The sequence below is a fragment of the Xiphophorus maculatus genome, chromosome 21, assembly GCF_002775205.1.
Source record: "Xiphophorus maculatus strain JP 163 A chromosome 21, X_maculatus-5.0-male, whole genome shotgun sequence".
NCBI classification, from domain to species: domain Eukaryota; kingdom Metazoa; phylum Chordata; class Actinopteri; order Cyprinodontiformes; family Poeciliidae; genus Xiphophorus; species Xiphophorus maculatus.
This window is the reverse complement of record NC_036463.1, coordinates 3879004-3905702: the sequence shown is the minus strand read 5'-3', so window position 1 is coordinate 3905702 and position 26699 is coordinate 3879004. Positions and strand designations below refer to the sequence as shown.

The 26699-nt window shown below is 38.1% G+C and overlaps 2 protein-coding genes across 6 annotated transcripts in view; one reads left to right on the top strand and one right to left on the bottom strand.

Moving 5' to 3' along the window:
• The window catches only part of dpp6 (dipeptidyl peptidase like 6), a 301131-nt gene extending 274453 nt beyond the window's left edge, over nucleotides 1-26678 (top strand). For all 5 annotated transcript variants that reach the window (XM_023326527.1, XM_023326529.1, XM_023326528.1 and 2 more), the window contains 18 exons: nucleotides 4925-5079; nucleotides 5159-5256; nucleotides 7351-7474; nucleotides 7563-7601; nucleotides 7863-7970; nucleotides 11371-11462; nucleotides 12142-12189; nucleotides 12269-12387; nucleotides 14747-14818; nucleotides 19820-19927; nucleotides 20206-20275; nucleotides 20345-20539; nucleotides 20862-20916; nucleotides 22131-22230; nucleotides 23066-23124; nucleotides 23206-23278; nucleotides 23356-23429; nucleotides 24433-26678. In XM_023326527.1, coding sequence (XP_023182295.1) covers nucleotides 4925-5079; nucleotides 5159-5256; nucleotides 7351-7474; nucleotides 7563-7601; nucleotides 7863-7970; nucleotides 11371-11462; nucleotides 12142-12189; nucleotides 12269-12387; nucleotides 14747-14818; nucleotides 19820-19927; nucleotides 20206-20275; nucleotides 20345-20539; nucleotides 20862-20916; nucleotides 22131-22230; nucleotides 23066-23124; nucleotides 23206-23278; nucleotides 23356-23429; nucleotides 24433-24582 — 1739 coding nt within the window. In that variant the 3' untranslated portion in view covers nucleotides 24583-26678. The remainder of the gene's footprint in view (nucleotides 1-4924; nucleotides 5080-5158; nucleotides 5257-7350; nucleotides 7475-7562; nucleotides 7602-7862; nucleotides 7971-11370; nucleotides 11463-12141; nucleotides 12190-12268; nucleotides 12388-14746; nucleotides 14819-19819; nucleotides 19928-20205; nucleotides 20276-20344; nucleotides 20540-20861; nucleotides 20917-22130; nucleotides 22231-23065; nucleotides 23125-23205; nucleotides 23279-23355; nucleotides 23430-24432) is intronic.
• On the bottom strand, nucleotides 16198-19812 carry LOC111606242. Its single transcript, XM_023326530.1, has 2 exons — nucleotides 19703-19812; nucleotides 16198-19625 (listed from the first exon to the last, which is right to left on the bottom strand). Exon 2 carries the CDS (start codon nucleotides 18565-18567, stop codon nucleotides 16474-16476), a length of 2094 nt encoding a protein of 697 aa, XP_023182298.1. The 5' UTR covers nucleotides 18568-19625; nucleotides 19703-19812; the 3' UTR covers nucleotides 16198-16473.
• Nucleotides 26679-26699: the final 21 nt, after the last annotated feature.

Sequence of the window (26699 nt, the reverse complement as noted above, 5' to 3'; positions counted from 1 at the left end):
TTCACAGACGTTGAGGTAAATTATGCGTGTAAAAGCCAAACATTCCTCACCAGAGGCTGATGCTGACAACTGGGTTTATTTCTTTACTGTTGTAAATAAAGTGTAAGCCCCTTTTTTCATTCCTGTTAGAGAAAAATCCCTTCTCAAAAACTGTATCTGTAAGCCTGTAAAAAGATTTGGCTTTGGCCCAGTGGTGATGCAAGTGTCTGCAGGGGGAAGCTTATAAGCTGAGCCAGTCTCTGTGATGTTTACAATGACCAGTGAGACTGCAAGGCACAACATTTTCCATGCTAATGACTCAGCCTCTCCTCTGGCCAAGGTCAAGCTGAGGCTCGGTCTGCCTGTCGCTCGGTGGCAGATTGGGTGCAGAGGGGGCGAAAGGCTGCCAAATAATCTCCCAGGCTCCGATATCCTCTTGGTTTTGCTGTTCTGCTTTAATCCACGTATTCGTGTGTTTGAAGTGAGTTGGGAAGCGAAAATTAAAAGCAAAATTAAAGGAGCGAGGACACATTGAGGAGTAGCAGCAGCAGCTGTGTTACAGTCCAAAACACCTCAGGTGTCCTGTCATCTGTTGGCTGTCTGATTACTGAGGCGGCAGACGTCCTGACACATCCTGCAGTGCAGCGCGGCCACAGGAAACAGCTGTTTATTGGGCTCTGTCGTTCCCAGATAAAAACCCACCTTTGCTTTGATTCGGCTCCTTCTTGCTTCATAGATGTTTGGCGAGATGGCTGTTTGCGTCAAGAGGCTCGTTCTCTGGGCTGCTTCTGTTTATCGCTCTGTTTGTGTCGGAGCCTGCAGGGCATAAAGTAACTGCATAATCAACACTTGTTCACTGAGGAGGGAAAGATTAACAAAGGGGGAATGGAAATGTGGATTTTTCTTTCTGTTTTAGGGGGACGTCTCAGTGGATAGGTGCCAGGCTGTTTTGTTTTTTGTATTTATCAAAGGAATTCAGGGGGAAATGTTTTAGTTTGGACCAAAATCTGAAATATTTTGGTTTGGAAACGTTGGCAAGGAGAACTGAAGAAGGTCTACAGATTCATGAACGATACAGATATAGATAATATCCATCCATCCATCATCCACCCACTCACCCATCCATCCATTCATTCTTTCTTTCTTTCTTGGGAAAGACATGACAACATTGAACTAATGGAATTGTTGCCATTTTTCTCACCTACAGTAACAGAACTGCTAATACAGGTAAAAACAGTAGAAAACAGTAACATCTCTTGGTTGCTACGTTTCCATAGCAATCATCTGATGCTTTACATGCCAGGTGTGTTTTTACATTTCTTTCCTACCGTGGCAAATTAAACATGCAGAGTTTGGTCAGTTCAGTTGAGACTTTAACTAAAACCAAATGCTTTCCTCAGATGATGCTGAGATGTAACTTATTACATTTTATTGTAACTCTGTGACAACAGAGCAACTGCAGTAGGTGGGTTTCAATAAGTGGGAAAACACCTCAGGTCCACTGTAACGTACGGTGGTGCATCAGTGATGCTGTGGGCCTGTCTTTATAAAACAACTGTATTGATAAATCTGGTGTCTCAGTCTTCTGTTTCTCTCCCGGTTGCCTTGGGCATCTAAAACTCATTTAAACATCTTAAAATAAAATTAAATGTTACTTTTCATACCATTTAAAAACAGCTTTTGTTTTTATTTAAAACATTTTAATACAAATGAAATCTGTAAGACGGTAAAGGCTTTCTCACAACATTCCCATAGTGTGTGAACTTCAATTATGCGTTGTTATGTTGAGATGAATCCGCAGACAGTGATCTTTCTCTGACATGCCCTCTAATTAATTTGCACATCATTAAGGCAGCTTGAAGCTACGGCTCTGCTGTCATTCCTCCGAGTTAAATTATGTTTCAGTATCAATCTACATCATTTGTCAGATGTCTGACGGCAGGTTTAATATAAAAATCCAGAACAAAACGAAGCTGTGGTTAGATTTCGAAAAATATAGTATTAATATTTCTGTGCTGCACTGCTGCCCTCTGTTGGTCACATTCATGACTGTGGTTAACATTTTAACTTTTTCCCCATTAAACATGTGACTAGATATGTTCAGGGCAAACTTTTGCACGAGTTGTTGAAAATATGATCCGAACCCGACCCGAAACGTTTGATTTTCCTGATCTCATCAGCTCATTCTACCAAGTCTGTCACCTTGCACTCATTATTTCCCTCCGGCCACTCGACTCATTGTATCTCATGCATTAATAATGCGCTCCACTCGCTGCATAATGTAGTCTGCACGGCGAGCCAGAGAGCGAGTAAAAAGGAGATGAGCTCACCTTGGTGATCGTCTCAATGAGGCGACTGGAAAAAAAAAAGGAGACAGCCCCATTACTTAGGAGGGAAAATGAGAGTTAGCTCATTAAAAGTGTTTCTCCCACTGCTGCCTTCGTCTCCTCACACAAATCAGGATGCTTTGAGAAAGGTAGCTGTGTTCTCCTTGACTAGCTAAGGTGACTGGGCGCCAGCCAGATGAGTAAATTTGTCAGCCTGCTGCTTCTAGTCCGCATGAAGGACCTTTTAAAGCTGCCGCCGGTGGAGACAGCCATGCGGCGGGGAAATTTATAGATATATATTTGCAAATGTACTTTAGCTTTGGTTGGTGCTTCGCTGCTCTGGCTGTTTCAGATCCTGCTGCGCTACGCCTGCAGGGTGCTTTGCTCTCCGGCTACCGGCCTTGTTCCTTCACTTCACACCTCCACAAGGACAGCAGGTGTTTTAATTAGCTTTACAGCGTCCACTGGGAGGATTTTTTTATACTTTGTGTACAGTGTCCTTCAAACATTTCTGTACCGCCTGACCTTTTTCTCAATTTATATTAAAAAACACATTTAGATGTATTTTATTTGCGAGAGCAACACAAAGTGGTGAATAACTGTGAAGTGGAAGGAAAATGATCGGAAAATGTTTCAGAAATACAGATATAGAAAAGTGTAACATGCATTCACCCCGTTTCACTCTGCAACCCGTAATAAAATCCAGTTAATGCAGCTTTGTCTGTTTAAATCAGGGCTGTCCAAAGTGCAACCTGGGGCCATTTGTGGCCTTTGGACTGGTTTATTCGTTCCCCGACCGCAATTCTAAAATGATACAAATTTGGCCCATAAATGCAGATGGAGACTTTTCTTCTTTATTAAACTTGGCTAAATATAGCAAGTGTTTTGAAACAAAGTGACCCAAATCTTGTTGTTATTATTATTATTGCCAAAAAACTTTTAAAGTAATCTCAGAAATTTTCAAGAAAAAACAAGGAATTTTACTGGAAAAAAAGAAAATTCTTTAGATTAATATCAGAAATGTTCTCCAAAAACATTTAAATGTCTGAATTTCAAATGTAGAATTTATTTTCTTTTTTTCAAAAGTTTTCTGAGATTAATGAAATGTACTCCTTTCTTTCCATCTACAGTAGCCCTAATACACTGAAATCACTGTCAAGTTTTGGATCTACAATAAATAACAAGCTACTTTATTTGCTTGATTTTTGGGGTTTTTTACAGTGAGTCTACAATCTTGGCCCACTTGGCAAAAAGTTTGGACACCCCTGGTTTAATTTAATGTCAATATAAACTTAAAAATGGGATTGATGTGCTCTATCTTCCTGTGATTGTAATTACTTCAGCACCAACTGCATTGATGCTATAAAATAAAACTGTGGGATTGTTGTCAAAAAAGTTTCCTCATCCTACTTTTATTTTGCATAATTAGTTAAAATAAGTCACCGTCTGTGCCTGTTTACAGCACAGATGATGCAGCATCAAATCTGCTCTGAGCCCACATTGTTCCCGGTCAGTCCAGCGAACAGGAACGCTTCTTTACGCAGCGAGTAACAAGCCAAAACAACTATCAGTGCAGTTGTTGCGCCAGCAGAGAAATAACTGTTGGGTTCATTTCGAGGAACGCAGCCGAGTTGCGTTTCGGTCAACAGGGTGTGTGGAGATTAAAAGCCGCTGTGATTTATGATCTCAGCTATCGGTGCTGTTTGTGCTGCAGTGTGTAGGTTTCACAGAGACAAACTAAGATTAAATGGATGATGTCAGTCAGGAAAATGGTAACATAAAAACTTGCGGTAGAACTTTGTATTTGTTGTCAAATTGCAGCAGTTAAACCAGGTAGAGGGAGTTCTGTAATTTTTTTATTTTTCTGCCCAGAACTCTAAATATTTATTTAATATAATTTAGTTACAACAAGAGAGTTTCTATTATGACTGTTCACATCTTTCTTGTTTCTAATTTTACTTATTTAACCACTCACTAATACATTTATTGTCCTCAAAAATGATGTCACTGTCAATAATATAGTGACACAACTGGTAATCTACTGACTTTTTCTGAGCAAGAGCTTCTCTAGTTTTGTTTCACAAAGTTCCCTAATCTATTTTATTAATTTTCAGCTCTTCTTTATAATATTCTCTAAAATACATGTTGAATTGTACCAAATTAACAGGAAAAACCAGTGGTCAGTTCTTAAAATAGTTCAAAGACAATTTCCAGACCACCAAAATACTAGAAATAAAATGTATGTCTTACAAAGTAACTTTTTAGCAAGATATAGAGGCTTGTTTTAAGTAAATAATTAGAAGACCAGAAGTAGCCTGGACAAACTTCAGTCCATCTTGAGTTTGTTTAAATGTAAACTTAGCCAGGCTAAAGTGTGGCCACACCCCTGAGATTGGACATTAATGCCAAAACTTAAAGGGCCAGAGATTACTTTATGTAATCCATTTTCTACACCTTGTAAGGTTGTATACCTGGATCGGACACCAGTTCTGTTCTCAAAAAACTCTAGATTTAAACCCAATAAATAAAAGGTACTTCTGCTAATAATAATTATACCCAGTTTGAAATGTCGCTCTATGTCATTTTGATTGGTTTCCTTCTTCTTCTTCTTCTTCCAGAGGATATCTTCCACTCACATATCGCCCACTGGTGGTCTCCTGATGGAGCCAGGTTAGCCTACGCTACCATCAACGACACTCTAGTGCCAAAGATGGAGCTGCCAATGTTCACCGGATCACCCTACCCTATGGGGAAGGAATATCCATACCCAAAGGTATGATTTCTGACTCCTACTACAACACTGCTGCGATATAGTTTACTCAATCAGAACGAGATGTTTTCATCCTGTTCAGGCTGGGGAGGAAAACCCGGTCATAACGCTGTACGTTGTGAACCTTAACGGCCCTCTGCACACCATCGAGATGAAACGACCTGATGATCCCAGGATCGGGTGAGACAAATTCAGCTTTTTGGCTGCATTCGTAAATATTATCATTTCAAACTTGGAAAACATAACCAGCAGGAATTGACTTGGTGAACCGAATGTACTCCTTTCTTATTTTGCTTTTGAATCCAGAATAATTTGGCATCAGATGTGCGCCATCTGAGAACTGCTTCAGCTTCAAAATGGACGTTCTTAACTTGTTTTTTTAGGCAGCTGCATGGTGTGGACTTCACGGTTAAATCAGTTACAGAAAGCTGCTCGATTTCTAATGCTGCAAATGCATTTCCAGCACCAGGCCTCACAGGTGGTCAGAAAGCATGTTAAAAAACTTTATCTGACAAAGTTATTGGACAACTGATTTGATTGTTTCTTTTAGCTCCAGCGGTAAAACGCCTCAAATATAAGAGTTTCAGTTGGAGGGTATTTTTTCAGGCCAAATCCATTAACGTTCACATTTGTACTGTCTGGGCCATTTGTATTGATCTGCGGTTTCTGTGATGGTTTGACCTACAAAAACAGAGTTAAACCTGTTTCTCTTGAACAATTACAGCATAAAAAAAAAGATAAGAACAGCCCTGAAAATATGTTTTTAGCTTTTCTGCCATGACGGGTCATTATTAATTTATACGGGGAGCAGTTGCTGTAAAACACAGATTTTACTTTAATAAAGGTAGAACTATAATTGCCCAAAAAGTTATTTAACAGCCATAAAGCATCTTGTATTAGTGGTTAATGCTGCTAAAAGCAGAGAGTATATTTGATCTGAGAATGTACTATGTCAGGGGTGTCAAGCTCATTTTCGTTTTGGACCAAATCAAGATCATAAAAGCTCTTAAAGGGCCGGTTGTGCCAGAATGTGTTGAAAGGCCTGTTCACAAACTGCTAAAATATCAATGAATTCTTAAAATTAAGTAATATTATTGAACATCTTTTCAGTTCCTCAAGGATTTTGTGTTTTTTTTTTTTAAATAAAAACTAAAGTGTTTGTGGGACTAATTTAGAAATATTTGCTCTTATTTATACAGGTAAATTTGACTTTTTATTACTCGCTGTAAAATAATCTGACATCAATTAAAGCTGAGGCAGCTGTTTAGTACAAATAAGAAAGGTTTTGACAATTTTTTAGAAAAATCTGCAATACTCCCAATTCCCAATTATGTGTTAGCGCAAAAAAAGTGCAGGGATTTGTTGACTTTGTGTGAATTCCCACGATAATTCTCAAGAATTTTGCCTTCTATTCTATTCTATAAAAACTACATTGATTTGATTGATAAGATAATATTCAAGCACACTTAGTATTTAGTATAGAATCTAGGGGGCCACATAAAATGCTGTGGCGGGCCGGATTTGGCCCACGGGCCTCGTATTTCACACATATGTAGTAGATGCTTTTCTTTACTCTGGGATTTTCCAACTTCATCAGGATAAAACAGAGCAAATGTTTGTCTCACCTGATTGAACGTCTGTTTCTTACATTTGTGTAAGAAGTTAGGTTTTTTTTTAATTAGCCTTAAAACTTCTCTTAAAATGATCTCAGTACAACAATAATATTGTTTATTTCAATAGTTTTTGGGACAATTTATCGTCCAGTGACCTTTGTTATTTTGACAGGCCTAATTATAGTTTATTAAAAACTAACCTCCGAATAAATACACAGAAAGCAACAACATTCAAATAAAAAAATTTAAATATTTCAACTTTTTTAAGTAAATTTTTTTCTAATAGTTTTTACGTTATTACTGTAAACAAGTTTCTTTGCCTCAAATTAACTTGTCAGGTAAAAAAAAAAAACACAAAAAGCTTCACATGAATGTCCTCATTTGAGCCCATTTGTGTAAAAAACAATGTTGTGCTGCTGTTAAGCTGAATTTGAGATACAGTCTGTCCTTTTTTTACTTTAATGTGCACCTAAATCTTAATAAAGGTAATATTCGTTATGCATTCTCCATGTGCTTCTCTATTATATCGTTCTGTGTGATTTTTGTAATGTAATTTAGTTTTGCCATCATCTGCAGTCAGCTAATGGACGGTTCCAGTGCTTTTATCCACTCATGGTTTATTCAAACCGCACAGCGTGAAGCTGTTAACTGTGTTTTTCAGTGAGTACTACGTGACAATGGTGAAGTGGGCCACCACAACCAAACTGGCCATTAACTGGCTGAACCGAGCCCAGAACATTTCCATGCTGACGCTGTGTGAGGCCACGACGGGAGTCTGCACAAAGGTACGGTCCGGCGTGCGTCTTATAAGAGCTGTTTGTGCCTGAGGCGGTTTCCGTGCGTCGACTGAAAACTGGCAATCTGTTCTTCCAGAAACACGAAGATGAAAGCGAAGGCTGGCTCTACAGGCAGGTGAGGATGTTCAACACATTTCTAACTCGTGTTTGGGGCTTTTGATGAACATCTTCAGGGATTCATTTCTCAAACTGATGGTTTAATTTGGTAAATTAGAGTTACTTGCTTTGTTTTCTCGCATTTTCTGCCTGATTACAGACTGATTATCGTTTTTTTGTTTCATTGTTAATTGGGTCATTGTTCTTTTTTATGTTTTAACTGTCGTTTGATTGCAGTTTTCTCACTAACAGAAGTGGAAAATCTTTCCTTTCTCTTCAGAACGAGGAGCCTCTGTTTTCTAAAGACGGCCTGAAGCTCTTCTTCACGCGCGCCATTCCCCAAGGCGGCCGGGGGAAGTTCTTCCACATCTCCATGTCCGTCTCCCAGGTCAGGGGTCATTTATGAGACAAGAATCATTTGGCAATGCTTTTCATTTCAGTTTCATTCAAACATCTTAATACTTCCATTTTTGTAAAATTCCAAAGTTGTGGCACCACCCGATCATTAGAAAAATAATAGCCAAATAGTTCAGTTAAGTTGTCTGTTATTTTAAGTTTTAAAATAATAATAGATGATGGCATAAATTAAGCACTGGGGTTCTTGGAACATCAAAATACTAAATAAACTCACATAATGTCTCCATCATTCACTGCAAAAACACCAAATCTTACCAAGTAATTTTACTCTCAATTCTAGTGCAAATGTCTTATTACACTTGAATTAAGACAAAACTAACTTACAAGTATCTTTTCTGTAAGATATAGGAGTTTGTTTTAAGTAAATAATTCCTTAAAATTTGTGAAAATGTTCTAGTTCCATTCTCGGATAAATTCACTCCTAACAAGACAATTTCCCCATTTTATAAGTAAAATAATCTGCCAATGGAACTAGTGTTTTTTAATCAATATCAACTTGAAACAAGTTTCTATATCTTGCTGATGAGCTATTTTTACGTTTTGTCGCATCCTGGGTGTTGAGTCCTTTGAACGTTTGTTTGCATTGCAGTCATTGTAATTGTAACTTGACACCTTCAATAAAATATAAAAAGAAAAAAAAGTTTTGTCTAAATTCAAGTAAACTAAGATATTTGCACTAGAAACTAGATAAATATTTTAAACATAAGATTTTATGTTTTTGCAGTCTGCAAGAGTTTATTAACTAAAAGGAGTCCAGAAATGTATTAGTTCTGTCAGTCAATTGAAAAATTTAATCAAATTAATCACAGTCTGGCACTTTGATTAATCACGATTAATCTCTATGTAAGCTACAAATATAAATATGCATGCAGTCGTGGTTCTTACAGGAATGGTTCCCTGGGCAAAACCCCCCTCCTGCTGAACGCCAACCAATTAAAATGCAATTATCAGATTTTCTTTTCTTTTTTTTGCAGCATAAAACAGGTGATGTATTCTGCAACTAATGGAAACTTACTCCACTACACACGCATACAAATAGTAGCAAGCCTGTTCAGGAACAACAAACAGAAACGACAGATTCATTTACTTTTTTAGTTTCTGATGCTGCCCTGGGTAACTGCCCAAAAACCATCACTGTTTGCAAGTTTTCAAAAAATATTCTATTGTCTCAAACCAAACATGTCTGAAAAGTTTTTCAGATTTTATATTCAGGAAGGTTTACCCCTTTGAGTCCTAAGTCCGCAGTGCCATGGGGGGATTGGGGGGGGAAGGGGCACGGGGAGCAGTACGGATGAATGAAAAAAATAAACGGTTGCACAAAACTGCTTCACTGTAAAGATGGTTTGTAGTTTGTTTTGTTGCAAGCTGAAGTGTGTATATGTGTATAGGTTTATGTCTGGTTGAATGATGTGTGTGCCCAGTTGATTCTTTTTTTCTTTTTTGGGGGGTTTTATTCTAATCCATAGGGGAACCAGAAAACCTTTGGGAACCACTGGGTTAGAGGAAGCCATTTTGTTTTAAACATTTTAGAAGCTCTCCAGTCACTCATTTCATGGAATTGGTGCGATTAGGCGACAGTCACTTGTCCTCATCCAGCCGAGCGACAGACGTAACTTATGCGTGTGAAATTTTGAGCTTATGCATGTAGATGTGCGCATGTGCTGCAAGCTTCTTTGCAGCACATGTGCTACAAACATGATGCTAATTCACGCACTGCTGTGAATTAGGTAGCGATCTGCATGAGAGAGGCTTTTAGGTTAAAATAGGTAGCTTGTGCATGCTTTGTGCTTGTTTCTGCAGTGTGCCTCTGTGTACCTCGCCTCTCACTTAATGACTTTTGGAGTTGGGCACTTGCCCCCGCGACCCTGCAGGGAAAAGCTGCTACAGCCACAGGATGGATAGTGCACTTTCTTTCCTAATAACATTGAAAAAAGTTAGAATCAGACCTTGAACTGGCTGTAAACCAGCCCTCTTTCCTTCTCCCTCCATCACCGGCTGCATTTTTCAACATATAACGCATTAAACCGTTGAACACTTTAAGGATGCTCAGATTTATCCCTGCAGCACGGCAGAACGTGCAGTAACTGCTGCCAGCAGGTAGATGAATGTGCTTCAGGCTTTCAGCTGCAATAGACAAACAGCAGCTGTGCACCTCCTAAATGAGCAATAAAGTAAAGTGTGAAAGTTGCTCTAGTTTAGATGCTGACTGCCTGTCTGGCCGGTGGCTACGCCCGGGGCTGTATCTGTGAAGGGAACGCAAATATATGGCCACCTAACACACTCAGCAATCTGAAAAATCAGCTGGTAGAAGGAATCAGTCTAAATATAAAGTTACTCTTCCCATTTATTGCTCACATTTCAACTGAAAACTGATTTTACTGATGGTATAAAGATTGTCTCCATTATATACTCTTATGTCTATCTTATCTTGCAGTATTGTAGGTATACTTAATGTCTTCTTATATATATTAAAAAGTATTAAAATCACTGACTTTAATATGATTTTTATGTGAAGGACCAACACAAAGTAATGCATATTTTTGAGGTGAAAACATTATTTCTTTCTAAAAAGATCAAATCTGACAAATCCATTGCAATCAATGTTTTTTCAAAAAATATAATTTCATCTCAGCTGCTCTGTGAAGGCCGCAGAGTTTGTTGGAGAAGTTTTTAAAAGAAAGATATTAGAGGTTTCATGTAAACAAATCAAATATGAAGGGATCTAGACAAATGAGATCAAAATTAAAATAACTGAGTGGCAAAACTCTCATGTCACCATAATTTATCTACATTAAAGCACAGCTCTTAAAATTACCACATTATATTCCAGAAAGATGGTATTTATAAACACTTTCTAATCAATTTGCCAACATGTTTCAAATTAAATGGACTTATTATATTATATTATATTGTATTATCATCTCATTAGAACCTAAAGTATTTTTTGTTCACATTATGGTATTCATGTGGTTTGACAATCACTGTGTGGTAAAATGAAAAGCTAAAATCCATAAATTTTTTAGATCCTCCCTAAAAAACATTCATACCTCCCTCACTATTTTAATAGTTTAAATACTAAATACACCTTAATATGCATTAATACACACAGTGGAAACCATCTTAGCACTACAGCGGCTTACAGCTGTGCAAGTGAAACACTTTATAGATTAATTACAGAGACAGATGTTTTCAAGCCTTAATTTCTGCTGATTTTTCATTAAACTTATTAGATTATTACATCAGGCCAATAAGGATCACAGTTTAATACAGAAATGTAGGCTCAATAAAAGGTATATAACACTATTATCAAAAGGTGCTGGTATCAAAATATTTCCTTTTTAACGTTTTTTTTTCCTTCTGTGTTCCTGAAGCCCAACACCAGCACCGACACGCTGCAGTCCATCACATCTGGAGACTGGGATGTCACTCAGGTTCTGGCCTACAATGAGGAAAACCAGCTCATGTAAGTTTCTCTTTTTTTGCTTCTGTTTTAAAAAGTAATCATTTCAAGATTAATAGTGCTATTTTGTACCTCATATGCAAATCTCTAGTTTGTTTAGAACCTCAGTATGGTTGTTTTTTGTGCAAAATATGCAAATTTCTACTTCTGTTGTTTTAACTCTATAAATACTTTTGCTTCAAGTAAAATGTTTGAAATTTCCTGCCAGTCCATTTAAATCATTAATCTGACAACACAGTGTCCTAAATATGCAGCTTCCTCTGGTTCCTCTAGTTTACTCTGATTCCTCTTTGTTAATTTTACTCCCACATGAGGACTTTTCTTTCAAGTTAATAAATAAAGCAATTGTGATTTCTCGTGCAAATATGCCAATAAACGAAATTAGAAAAACAACTAACTTCAAGACTCTACATGAGAATAAATGTTTCTAAAAAGAAAAAACAGCTTTTCCTTTTGAGGGTGAAGATCTGCCCCACTTCTTTTCTAAAAACGACGGCCACTCCCCTCTTATTTCCACTATTTTTCATGTATGAAGCATCTATTTCAGTGAGCAGCTGGGTTCCAGGTGGTTTTCTTCACAAGTCACACATGTGAACTGTGAACGCTGCTGAAAAGTTTAGAGCCATACGCAACAGCAGTGTATTACTTCTTATATCCACGTCCTTTCCCTCTGATAACTCAGATACTTCCTGAGTACTGAAGACGGACCAAAACGAAGACATCTGTACAGGTAATGGTCTCTCTGAAGAAAAACTGTTTAAATCTGTTGAAAATGCTGAACATGAAAGGTTTGGGTTTTGTCTGTGCAGCGCCGACACGTTTGGATCGTTCAACCGGCGGTGCCTGTCGTGCGCCTTGGCCGACAGCTGCGGCTACATCAGCGGCTCTTTCAGCCACAATATGAGCTACTTCCTGCTCAACTGCCAAGGTACAAAACATCCAGAGTGTGTCCAAATTCAGGGCTTTTGATCTCCTTTATTAGTTTTTCTGTAACTTATACAGAAATATGTTTTTTCCTCCATATTTTTTAAAACGATCAACATTTTGTGAGTTTATGAAAACATCGATCTCCTCCCCCTCCTTGAGCTATTACAGCTGTCTGAAGAAATGCACATCTCCCGGTCAAAAACAACCAATCAGAGCCAAGAGGAGGGTCTTAGCGCTGTCACTCACTCTGTGTATGTGACGCTCAATGTGCTAATGGCAGATAAACGACTTGCTGTTACTGGAAAACGGTTTATTCACTAACTAGCTTTAGCATGAAGTGCTAAAGCTTCCTGTGTCACACAGGAAGGGAGAAGGGGGTGAGCATGAGAGTGATTGACAGCGCTAAGTCCCGCCTACTGTTTCTGCTTGGTTATTTATGATTGTGTATTTCTGCAGTTTGTACTAGGAGCACTGGGAGAAGGCAAATATCTTGATTTATTCACATACTATCCATCTTATATTATACCATCACGACATAATGATAAATTTAACAAATATGTAAAATATATATTTTTTATAAAAGTTACATACTGTAGCTTTAATTCCAACAGTTTGGTTTCCATCTGCGTGTGAGTTCAAAAATCGACATGTTTTCTAAAGAGTGGTGAAAGTTCTGTGACTTAAAAGTTGCTGTCCAACTTCTTTAAACCGTTCATGACGAGGCAGCAGCAGCAGAGGAGGAGGATGATGTGGAAATCTTTGATCTCCTTCTGCTGTGTCAAACATGAACATGCCCAAAGAACGGATAAAAAACCATCCCCAGATCAGAGAAATATCTGGATGTCGAAGCGCCTTTGTTGTGGGGAAAAAGGTTTGAAGACAGTAGCTTCAATATTTAATCACCCACGCAGCGCTTTAGTGACAATCAGCTCTGAATCTGAATTTAAGAGCAGACACAAAATGACCATAATGACATCAAAGCCCACTCTGCTGACCTGCTCTGCAGTCTGAGCTTGTACCTCATGGATATTTAATCCACTTCACTGCCTCGCAGCCTGCCTGTGATCACATTTGGTGAGGTTTTGATATCATCATCATGAGAGGAAGGCATAGAAAGATGATTTACAGCGGATGCTGCAGCAATGTTTCTGTGTTCTCAATCTGCTAAGTGCATCGATCACTTGGTTTGCCGCTGCTCCTCCCTCTGCGTCTGCAGTTTCAGGGCTTTGTTTCTGTTTGTGGCCCAGATACAGAAAAGCTGCTATTGCACTAAATAAATCAAATAAGCAAAGATTTGTCTGGAGCACAGAAATCCTGGCATATATTCTTCTCTTATTGTTTCCATTATCTACAGGGGCCAGCAAAAGCATATAACCCTTAAAATGTTTCACATTTTTATGTTGTCAATCACAAATGTTATAGTGTTTTATGATACATTCCCCTTTTTCTTACTTTTATATATCTAAAATTTATTTTTTTAAAAGTACTAGTTCCACTGGCAGATTATTTAACTTACTAGATCTTTTTCATCAATATTAGGGAATTATTTATTTAAAAAAGCTTCTATGACTTGCTGAAAAGTTACTTGTGAGTTAGTTTTGTCTTAATTCAAGTAGATTAAGATATTTGGACGAGAAACTAGACAAAGAATACTGAGTAAGATTTTGAGTTTTTGCTGTGTTTGGTAAAATCGCTGCACAATTTACCAAAGAATAGTTTGGACTTGAATAAAAATGAGCAGTTATGCAATTACCATGCCTTGGCTATCTTTATTGGGATATTTAAAAAATGGTCTATAGCTTCAAGAAGTGTTAATGAATCATAAACTCCAGCTTAGTTGTTCCGTGTCAAATCAGCAGATTGAAACTGTTTGTGTGAAATTATGTTTTGAGATGGAAATAAATTTTTTGTTGTTGATTTAAATAAAAAACAAAACTGGCGTTTATGTTTGTAATTAATGCATCTCAGAAAGAAATTCAAAATATTTTGTCGAGGTTCTTTTTCCATACACTGAAAAATTAAAACAGGTGATCCAACTTATAAAAAAAAGAAGTTTTTACAAGTAATCAAATGAAGTTTATCCAATTAAATGCATTAAGTTTATTAAGTTGTCATATTAAATAAATGTAAATAAATTAAGTTTGACAAATCATTTTGATTACATGTAACAAATGACCTCAGTTTATTTGAGTTAATTTCACCAACTTTATCGCAGCCCCAGTTTGTCATAACATTGACATCTGTGGCTGTAACATGATTCAAATTAGAAAAATTCAGAGGTTGTTAATGGTTTTTATAGAGCACTGTAAAGCAAAATTCAGAAATTCTGCAGCCGTAACTCTTTTAATTTGTGTTTCCAGGTCCGGATATTCCCTTTGTGGCCGTGTACAAAACCCAGAGAGACGCAGAAAGTGAGACACAAGACAGAGAAAGTGAGTACACCCTGCAGGTGCTATTACTAAAGCACCTATTGGATTATGTTCCCAACACTGAGAGCGTTAAAATCACCTTGACAGCAGGGGGTCCTCAGTCCAGAATCACCACCTGAGCCACTGGTTGTCTGCAAGCCAAGCCAGAAATGATGTTGGTAATCACATTATTCCCGCTCATTACATTATGACCAGCCACAACAGCAATATCAGCATACTGTAATGTGATTTTTCTCTTTAAGTAATAACATAAGCTCTTCTGTATTACGTTAAAAAGTGTATAGGTTGCTGTAAATCACATCAGCATCTAATGTTTATGATTAACCTGATTAGGAATGTCAAACACTCAAACAGAGCATAGGTTTTATAGTCTGAGGAAAAACTGTAGCTGCTCACATGATGCATCTACAAACATGCTCTATGAAGAAAATAAACTTATTTAATATATTTTTCTTCTTTAATTAGCACTGATTATCTTACCAATCACAGTTCAATCATCTTTATTTAGTATTTAAGTGCCCCCAAGTGGCCAAATAATTGATGAATGAATGTAACTTCAAGTGTTTTGCCTGCACAACACAGCATGAGATTAACCAACAGGGTTATTGCTGCAGTAGTTGAGCAGTAGTTGCGTAAATTTTGTCTATATACATATATATCTATATATGTATATAGATTTATATATCTATCTAGATAGATAGATGGATAGATGGATGTATATCTATCTGGATGGATAGATACTACTACTATATCTATCTAGAGAGATATAGTAGTTGCATAAATTTCATAGTGTGGCACCTATTTATGCTTCTATAGATCTATATTTATAGATATAGATCTATATAGATATATCCATTTAGATAGATATCTATCTATATCTAGATAGACATAGATATCTATATATAGATAGATATATAGATATCTATCTCTCTCTCTCTCTATATATATATATATATATATCTAGAGATCTATATAGATAGATATATAGATATCTCTCTCTCTCTCTCTCTCTCTCTCTCTCTCTATATATATATATATATATATATATATATATATATATATATATATATAGATCTATATCTCTAGATATAGATATCTATATATCTATCTATATATATAGATATCTATATCTCTCTCTCTATATATATATAGATCTATATCTCTAGATATATATATATCTCTAGATATATATATATATATCTAGAGATATAGATATCTAGATCTAGATATCTATATCTCTAGATATAGATATCTATATAGAGATAGATCTGTATCTATCTAGATAGATATAGATCTATGTCATATATATAGGTAGATATACTGTATATGTATATAGATAGATATAGATATCTATCTATATACATATAGTATTGATATTATAAACAAGTGTCAATTTGTATCCACTATAAAGTGCACTAAATCTTTTTAGACTGTGGCAGGAAGCCGGAGCACCCGGAGAGAAACCTGTAAACTATTTATAAAGTTTAATTACAACATTTTTTTTTTATTCGCACCTAAAGAGAATTTATTTTGACCAATTAACCTGACAGTCATCTTTTAGGACTATGGCAGGAAGCCGCAGCGTCTGGAGAGAAACTTCAGACAAAAAACTGGTAAAATCTATTTACCAGTGGTACAAAAGTTGCCAATGCTTCCATTTAAAATCCCAATATAGAAACACGTAAACAGAAAAAAGCAATGGTAAGACAGAACAGTGTGGAATAACCAGCCCAGTAAAAAACAAGACCAGGAAATATCACACAGCACAAACTAAACAAAAACAAAAACATTGGCATTAAATCCTCCCAAAAAGTTTCTTCATCTATTCTGCTGTATATTTCAGGACCCCAATCTTTTATCTGACTCACTCTCATTTCTTCTCCCTCAAAATGGCCGCTTGTTTTGTCTTCTGCGCTATTCTCTTCTTTCAAATTTAGCAGTTCTGGCTCCTCTCCAGAACAGTCTTCATGATTTTGGAGAGGAGGGGCAGGAGAAACCGTCGGACTGGGTGTGTTTAGGTGGTCAGTGTCGGGTTCCTCTGCATTCGTTTGCTTCTCGTAAACATAAAGAAATCCCCTTTCATACATGTCCTCTCTGCAGGGTGTACCAGCAGTGAGGACATCTTCATCCACCACCTTCACTGTCTGTTGTCCCCGAATCAAATAGCTGTAGAAGTGAGCTGACTCAGCATCACCACAAATGACGGACGACAGACTGTACAACTCGGTTCCACTTTTTCCTGGAACCTCGATGATTGGATTGGGAATCACTGGGTATCTTCTTTTGGACCACCGTGACAGAAACAGGACGATCACATTGTTGTTGCTGAGGACGTTTTTCCGATTTAAGCCTGACCTGCAGGTTGAACAGTGAGGCTGGCCCCACAAATTTATCCAGTTATTAAAAAGTGAAGCGGTGTCGTTGAGTGATGTCGAGGACGGAAGCACAACGAGGGGGCCGTTATTCAGCAGCTCTGAGAACGACGTCCCACATCCGGTGCAGGTGTTTTCACAGTACATTTCCCGATCTGTGCTGCCACCGTACGAGTCGAGCCAGACTAGTACCGATTCCAGTAAACACGAGATTTCAAATTGTTTTCCTAACTCCGGTGACGGTTCTCTCTCCTTCAGTTCCATCAAAACTGGGGAGATTTCTGCTGGGGAAAAGTATTTCCCTGGTTGGTGGATGGCAGTGTGGATCAGACTGGCAGAGTACGGGGTAGAAGAAGCCTCTTTAAACGGGTGTCTCTGAGCCAGACACCGTCTGGTGACGCTCAGGTTGAGAACGCTCTGAAAACAGGCACTCATCCAGCTGTTGTTGAATCGGTTTGCAAATCTACAGATGTCGCCCTCTGTCCGTCTTATTCTGCTTTGTTCCTCATCCGGGTCAGTTTGATCCTCAGGAACGGTGCAGTAATGGTTTCCGAAGACTTTCCTCTCATCCTGAGAGACAACTACCCCATCTGGGGTAGTTTTGTCTTTGGGAAACGTGAAAGAACCATCATTAGCTGGGGTTTCAGTGCTGTTCCTGTCCGTCAAACCAGCTTCCCCGTCCGGAGTGCAGCTCAATTCAGAATCAACAGAAACCCTACGTTTTAACAATGAGTTCATAGACAGATCAAGGACTCTGTTTTCACTGTAAACTCTTCGTCCCTCTGAAATAAATTCCTCGTCCGAGGAACTTTTCAAGTCAGAGGCGCTGGAAAATCTGCCATCTAGCGATTTCATCTCTGACAAAGCCAGAGATGAAATCGACGAAATCAAAGGTTTCTCTGTGAATTCAGTCCCAGAAAAAACTTTCCCAGCCGGGTCAGTTTTTTCTTTGGGAACAACTGGCAAATTGTTCCCAAAGACTGAACTCACATCCTGAGTAGCGACGAGAGACGTTGTCTTAGTCCAATCCAAAGCAGAGGCTTTACAGTCAACTTTCTTCTTGACAGAACAAACTTTCCCAGCCGGGTCAGTTTTTTCTTTGGGAACCACGGGCAAATTGTTCCCAGAGACTGAATTCGCATCCTGAGTAGCGACGAGAGACGATGTCTTAGTCAAATCCAAAGCAAAGGCTTTACAGTCAACTTTCTGGCTGGCTTGGGGAACCGTTGAAAGTTTGTTCCCAAAGGAAGTGCTCTCATCCTGAGAGGCACTCTGGTCCAAGTCCGTTCCAGGAAGGTAATGGTCAAACAGTTTCTTCATACCTGTTGTGACCAGGTAACCAAGTCCAAAACCGATTGGAAAAATTAAGGGGTAAGGCATCTCTGAAATCCTAAAAATCGTTGTCCGACACAAAGCTGCGTTTCACAGAACTGTTTGGATCCTGACTGAAGATGAACTGAGGTTTAAAGTCTCATAGACCTTCTATGATGACCTCATGAGGTCATCTGTGACGTCATGAATGACCTCACTCGAGTTCTGGTGCAAGGTCTTGCTTCTGATCGTTGCTATGGAAACGATCACATCAGTTCTGCATGACTCAAACTATAGATGATATAATGACTAATTATTTTAATAATGTCATATTTTTTTAATTTATTTAACATAAAGAGATTGACAATAGATTTTTATATGATTGAATTGTTTCATTTGTAGTTTTCTGTATCTGCTGTGGTATAAATTGTCTTAACCCAATTATTATTTTTTAACACAGTCCTTTGGTAAGCTAGCTGTACCAAACTATGGTCCGGGGACTCCAGTTTGAGAAAGACTGGTTTAAGCAAATCTAATTTACTATTATCTGACACTTTGATCGCTCCAAGTTAAGGGGATAAAGCAGATGAGATTAACAATGATTTCCCAAAGTGAAAAAAAAATGCAGTTTGTCTTCAAGCTGTGAAAAGGTGCATAGACCCTGCAGTCATAGTGATATATGTAACTGCGTCTATATTGTTAGTTGTATATTTTCACAAAATGTTTTCTTTAATTTATTTTTCCTCTTCAACTCGACTGTCCTTGTGTTCCTCTGACCTGATTCTAGAGCCGAGAGATAAAATACTTCATTTTGAGGAGGAGATGGTCAGTTAAAGCCTTCACGACAGTCCCCACAGAAACGAGGTCAAATGAATTCATCTACATGTAGGTGCTGAAGCACGTGTTGTCCCTCTCCCGCTTTACTGGACCTGTCCTTCCAGCAGCTCAGGAATGTTTATCTGAATCCATAAGCAGGAGCAGCTGTGGCAGCCGCTGAGTTGATTTCCCTCCTGGAAGTCGCTTGTTTCTGGACATTCGAGGACGAACCAATTCCAACATGCGATGTTCGCCCGTTTGACCTCGCCTGCCGTGGCAGCTGTGCTCCATGAATAAAAGCAGCTGCTTCCCTGTGTGTTTCAAAGAAATGAAGCTAGCTGTAAAAGCAAATCAAGGTCACATTTTCAGCAGGCGTCAGATGTTTTACCTCTTCTTTTCCTTCTTGGCTTTTGTTGGGAGACCTTGGACAGATGTTGTAGCCAGAAGAGTTGTATCTTCTGTGTTTGGATTGTGTTTCTTCCCTCTGATCGTTTGCTGTCTGCAGGTATTTCAGAGGTTTCCAAACTGGAGAGCAATGAAAACCTCCGGCTGACTCTGGACTCCATGCAGATGCCCACAGTGGAGTACAGGGAGATCAACATGGACGACTACAGTATGTCACAGATACGTTCCAGTTCATCAGTTATAGGCACCTTGAATAAAGAGTGAAAAGTAAAATAAACCGGAAAATCATGTATGGGAGGAGGGTTGGAAGGTGGTTTTGAAGGTGGTTTGAAATGGGGGCTTTAATTAAATGGGTTGGAAGGAGAGTTATAAACATTTATTTTACACATCTTTACCTGGGTGCCAATAAGTGTTGTTGGTGCAGTATATATTTGTAACTTATTTTGATTAAGCTTTATAAAACAGTCGTGTTCCTCTGGATTTCAGTTTTGTCTTTAAAGATCCTGAAACCTGCCGGCTTCATGGATACGTCACACTACCCGCTCCTCCTGCTTGTGTACGTATCTGTGAAATAAATAAAATACTCACGTTATCATCAGCTGATGACATTTACTCTTTGGTGCAGTGACGGGACACCTGGTGGCCAGACGGTGTCGGAGCGGTTTGTGTTGGACTGGGCCACGGTTCTGGTGAGCAGCTTCGGCGCCATCGTGGTGCGCTGCGACGGGCGGGGCAGCGACTTTCAGGGCACCAACGTCCTGCACCGGATCCATAAGAAGCTGGGCGTGTTTGAGGAGCAGGATCAGAAGGACGCTCTTGAGTACGAGTCTCTTCTCACTGTTACTGGGCCGGACTGCAGAACCTGCTGCATTTTATCTGAGCAAAGAAAAAAAAATCCAGTTTAATTGGACTGAACTGAGATGTTTCTTTGCATACCTTGATAGGACAAAAATCTCCACCATGAAACAACATATTTTACCATTTCCTATAATCTTTGACAAATAAAGACATCAGTCTAGCAAAATTTGAAGTATAAATGTAAAATGTATGAAAGTGGCAAATAATTTGTTTTCACCGTCAATTTAAGCTTTTATTTACAGACTTTTATTGCACACAATCTTAATAGTGACTTTTTCCCTCAGTTTCATTCTGAAAGAGCCTTATGTGGACCAATCCAGAGTTGGCGCCTTCGGACAGGTAAGACAAGTCTCGTTCCGTTCTGCTCCTGAACGCATCTTGAACTTTTGTTGGATTGATTTTAGCAGAACTGGACCAAAATAAAACAATAGTGCCTAGATTATTAACGTAATCTGGTTCAGATGTTAACTTTTTTTGTTTGACATTGTTGAATAGGAAAAACAAGTTCAAACTAAGCAGCAATGATATCTGGTAATTGTTCAAAAAGGCAGCGTGTTGCCTTTGTCTGTTTGCTGCCTTACATATTTTACCATCAGATGTGGATTTCAAGCATTTAATTGGTGAAATAAGTTTAAGACCATTCATTGACACATTTTAAAAAAGGCTCAATTTGTTGATTTTTGTGTGAATTTCCACAATCATAATACAGCTGGAAGTATTGACTGATGTAATTTGGCAGTAAACATATAAAACCACTTTAATTTGATTAATAAAATAAGCTCACAACAGTTATCTTGAAGGACCTATTTTGTATTTTTTTGCTATAAATTGCTAATTTAAAAGTATTTGCAAGGAATTTCAAGCAATCATATTTGCTCTTATGTATGACGGTAAATGTGACTTGATTCCTCGCAAATAATTGATCACAGACTACAAGTGGAGAAGTAAAACATACTGCCACCTGCAGGTGGGAGTTGCCAATGTTTTTGATAATTTTTCTGGAAAATCTTCAGTAAACATAATTACGCATTGGCTAATAAAATGCTGCAATTTGTTGATTTTTGTGTGAATTTTCATAATCGTAGCAAAACTGGAAGTGTTGCCTAATTAGATTTGGTAGTAAGCAGATAAAACCCCTTTAATTTTATTAGTAAAATAATATTTAAGCACACAACTGTTATCTGGAAGGTTTGTATTTATGCATAAGTCTGGGGCCACATAAAAAGCTACGGCAGGCCAGATTTGGCTTTATGTTTGACGCCTCTTGGTTGATGTGATTCCATTCGTAAAGTTCTAACTTGAGAGAAAAGAAGAAATAATTTGATTCTTCAGAGAAGTGTTGTTGAAGTAGATTGGAAAAACCCTTTTGGGGTGATGCTTTCACAAGCGAACTAATCCTGCTCTGTGGTAGACTTTGCTGCTTAAGCGCATATTGGTGCTCAGAACCAAACAGACTGCGGCGTCTAAAACCCAGAATTCACTTCAGCGTCGCCTCGCCTCTTGTATTTGCTGCTGTTGCTGCATTGTGTGTGATAACAGTTGTTGTTCCTCAGGTGTTCGGCGGCTACGTGACCAGCCTGTTGCTCAGCGGCGAGGAGTCTCCAATAAAATGCGGCGCTGTCCTCTCACCCATCACCGACTTTGAATTATACGGTAAGCCCATCGTTCTTTTCGTTTTTATCTGCGCTCTGAAATGCAAAATGCTTCAGTCTCGGCTGCACGTGTCGAAGTAGCTCGGCAGGAGCCGTCAGAATGTTCTGGAAGGTGAAATAAAGACAGATAGCATCTTCAGCACCTTTACCCCCTTTCTGGGAATCTGGAGCGGGTGTGTTGGAGCAGCTGCACTCAGAACCCAATCATACACCGCCTCACCTCATCCATCTGAGGAATATAAGGTGCGAGACATAGAATGAGATGTGTATCAGGAGAGCGATGGTTGTTTCAGCTGCAGAAATATAGAAATACAGTCGAGAAACTGAAAATTAGAGAGAAGCTGGGCCATTTTTCTCACTTTGAATTGGTACAACAAAGGAAAAGGAGGTTTGCACAAACACAAGTCATCAATTTTATGCTTTTCCGTATTTGAACTGTTCAATGGATGACTGGAGTTAATTTAAAAAACAAAAAACGGGCTGGCAGTTTTCTTACTTGTTGGTTTTCTCAAAACAAGCAAATAGAACCAGCACTTTTTAACAGTATTCAAGAATTATTGACTCTTATATCTAGCTGAAAAGTTACTCGTAACTTATTTTGTCTTATTTTATCTGTACTAAGATTTTTGCAATAGAAACTAGACCAAAATACTTGGTCAGACTTTGTGTTTTTACAGTCCAGGGTCAAGATTTTTTGTTGCCACCAATAAGCAATTAGTGCAAATCTAGACCACTTTTCTTTGCATTTCAAACTCACCTTTAGAGCCCCGAAATTGTTTTCAATCCATGACAGATTTGCTTTTATTTTACATTTCTATTTTCATGTTTTTTTCCAGCCTCTGCTTTTTCTGAAAGATATCTGGGTCTGCCTAAACCGGATCCCAGAGCGTACACGGTAGGTCTTCATTTCAAGACTTCTCCTGTTTGCCTGTGGTTCAAACTACAAGTATCAACTCGATCCTGTTTCTGGTCTTAGATGGCAAATTTAGCCCACCGAGCGTCTCGGTTCATGGATAAGAAGTTCCTTATCGTTCACCCGACAGCTGATGGTACAACTGCAGGTCAAAGTTCTCATTTCTAATGTTATAAAGAAACATCAATGACATTTTTGTCTCTGTGTCCTCAGAAAAAGTTCACTTCCAACACACAGCGAAATTCATTTCCCAGCTCATTAGTGAAAAGGCCAACTACACCTTGCAGGTATGTCATTTCATTTTTAATTTGGTTAAATCTGTCAGCCTTTGGGAGGTTTCTGATCCCTGCAAATGCATCCCATGTGTTTTATTCAACTATCACAGAACTGTAGAGGAATAATTATCGGGGCTCACAGACATCTGGGCTCGGCTTTTACACCAGATTCATTTCCAGTTGCAATAAAAACTCAGAAATGCCAGTTGACTCTTGATTTCACTTTTCAACTCTCACAAAAGACGGATGACAACCGAGGATTCCTGTCTTTTCCCTTTGAGTGAGAAAACTCATTATGGAAAAAATTAAAATGCAGAAGTTATAATTAATTTTAAAAACAGCCTGAACCATAAACTTTCTATTCTTGTTCCCCTCAAACATTTTGTACACTTAAAAGCGGTATCTTGTTTATATACATTTTTTTCAGTGTCTAATTGGCAAATATCTGTATGTCTGAAGGAGTTCCACAAGGACCAATTATTGGTTCTCTTTTGGTCAACTTATGCTACAACTTTTGTTTTTTGAGACTCAACAGATTTACTTTCACAAGCAGAGAATTACAGCTTTCATCAAGATGCTCCACCAGATATATATATATATATATATATATATATATTATTGTTTCTAAATGAACATGAACTTTTCTTTGCATTTTCTGAGGTCTGAAAGCACTGCATCTTTTTCGTTTCTCATTTTCTGCAAATACTAAATTGTTGCTTGAAATTTCAGAGACATGTTGTCAGTACCTCAGAATAAAAGAACAATGTTCATTTTACTCAAACATTTACCTATCAGATCAGAGAAATCTATCATTTGAAGTGGTCTCTTAGTTTTTTCCAGAGCTGTGCTCCTTTTCAAACAAAAGTAGTAAACTAATCATTTTGTTCTTGGTTTTACTCTGTCCTTCTGATTGCTTGTCCTCTTGTTTTTTTTTTTTAAATTTGTTTGAAATAAATAAATATTCAGCTGACGCTGAAGTTTCAAACCCAACCTTTTTTTACTCTGTTCCTGTCAGATCTACCCAGACGAGGGCCACTTCATCCACAGCGACGCAACAAGGCAGCACCTGAGTCAGTCCCTGGTGAATTTCTTCGAGGAGTGCTTCAGGCTACCAGAAAGCGTGTTTGAGGAGGATTTGGAAGAGGAGGTCGAAGACGAGGGTTAGATTTTCTTCGACAGGCTGCCGTTCCTCTTTTCTCATTCACTCCATTTGGTCCGACATTCCCTCCGTGTTGTATCCGTGCCCGAGAGCGACCAAGTTGTCCATTATGCAACCCTCATCCTCCGTGTGTTTCGGTTGAACTCGCTGTGTCTACAACGCCGTCCAGCAGACGACGGATCTGTCCTCCCCTGTTCATCCGATGGATTTCCAAAGGCCTAATGACCTACAGGAAGTCCAGTAACAGTCTCCTTTACAGCAGGATGGACGTCTTTAAAAGCAGCGGAGAGAAAGCTTAAGCCCTGCACACTGACTTTCAGGTTGTGAGGAGAAGAAACGTTATAGCACACAACCTACATGGGTTTGTATATAAATGAAATTCAGAACCCTGGCGCTGATCGGCAGTGTTCGTAAGGGGCGTCTGGAGCTGCGTGGATACAGGGAACGTTACTATTTTTAAAGTCGTGATGAACTTTTCATGGACTGTGGTTGTCTCTGTTGTTAACAGTATGTAAAATAGCGCACAAATGCTCATCTTTTATTTGCGTCAACAATGTTTTAGGTCAGTATCTGTTTCAATTATGCTGGGACGAGTTTTACGGGGAAAGAAATAAGCCATTTTGTTTAGATTATACATTTGACATCGTTCCGTTTCGGTTTCCTCCAACAATAGCATTTTCTTGATTTATTCACGGTGCCTTACTTTATCAGAAAACATGAAGATAAATGTATCTATTACAAAAAAAGCCAAGATAGTGGTTCAGACCTTCAACACATTGCCACAGTATCTTACTGCAATAAGTGATTTAACCGTTTTAAGTCTGGAAAGCATGCATTAATGGAGTTTAGACAAACATAGAAACTTCCCAACAAGGGGATAAAAATATAAATTATTATAAAAGGGTCTTTTTTCATCTAGAGTTCACTTAGTTACTTTTGCTTTTTTAGAAAAAGTAGCTTATTTCTTTCTGAAAATATTTATATTACCTCCTTCTTACATGGCCATGCTAAGGATAAATACTCCTGATCTTATCTAGGTTGTTTTTAGCTTTTAAAAACACTTATTTGCTTGATTTCCAACAACTACTTTTTAAAAACTGACACTAGTTTTAAAACTAAAAGCAAAGCAAAGCGAAGCTGCAAAATCTTATAGCGTTTAGATTACTTTGCACTAATGATTAGCGTGGTGCTTGTTTTACTTTGCACAAAAACTAAATATCCTTTAATAGCATTTCTAATGCTAAGTGTAACATTATTTCTTTTAATAGTATTTTTAACTTTCTAGCAGTGCGGGTAATTTTTTTTTCTGCTAGTTTCATATTAGCTGTTCAACTTGGCTGACATCTTTATGCTAATCTATGATTATTCTCTAAGATATCCAAAATTAGGTTAATTTCAATGCAACTATTTGCATATGACAGAAAAATATTTTGGGGTATACCAAATGGCTTTTAAAATGAGAAATTTTGTTATATTTAATAATTTTGAAAACTGAGTGAATTGAATTAAGTTTGGGATTATTTTCATTGAACAGTAAATACCAGATTACACATAAATTTCATGTCTGCAGAGTAGGCAAAGGTAATCACTGAAATGAATATATCCAGGCACAAGTTTATTTATATTGTCTTATGTTGCACTCCAGTGCATGTTCCGACGTGCTTTGCTACGTTATCTGTCATTTCTCAGTTCGTCATCGTAAATTTTGACATCCTGAATGTTTTTTTTACAGAACTGCATAAACTATTTGCAGTAGTATTGTGATTGAGATCACGGTCTCGTTAGCTTGATGTGTAAATGTTCTAATATCATTTTATTCTGAGAAGAAGAGGAAGAAAAACAATGTTACCTGAGTGTTATTAGTGCATAACATACTTTGGACGTTACATTCGGTTGCTCATTTTTGTTCTCCTGTTGCCGTCTTTGAATTGAGCTGGAAGGGGACTTTATAAATGGCCAATGGAAACAAACTTTCTTTCTACACATGGAGGACTTTTTCCAAGATGTTCAACTTTGTTATCCAAAGCATACAGGGATGTCATTGGCAGATTGTGGCATGAAAGTAAGTGTTAGAATAAAAAAAGTAGATATTTTATCAGTCATTAATGTTTTTTGATCTTTCC

Coding starts and splice junctions, on each gene's coding strand:
- LOC111606242 (XM_023326530.1), bottom strand. CDS start 18,567: ATGCCTTACCCCTTAATTTTTCCAATCGGTTTTGGACTTGGTTACCTG.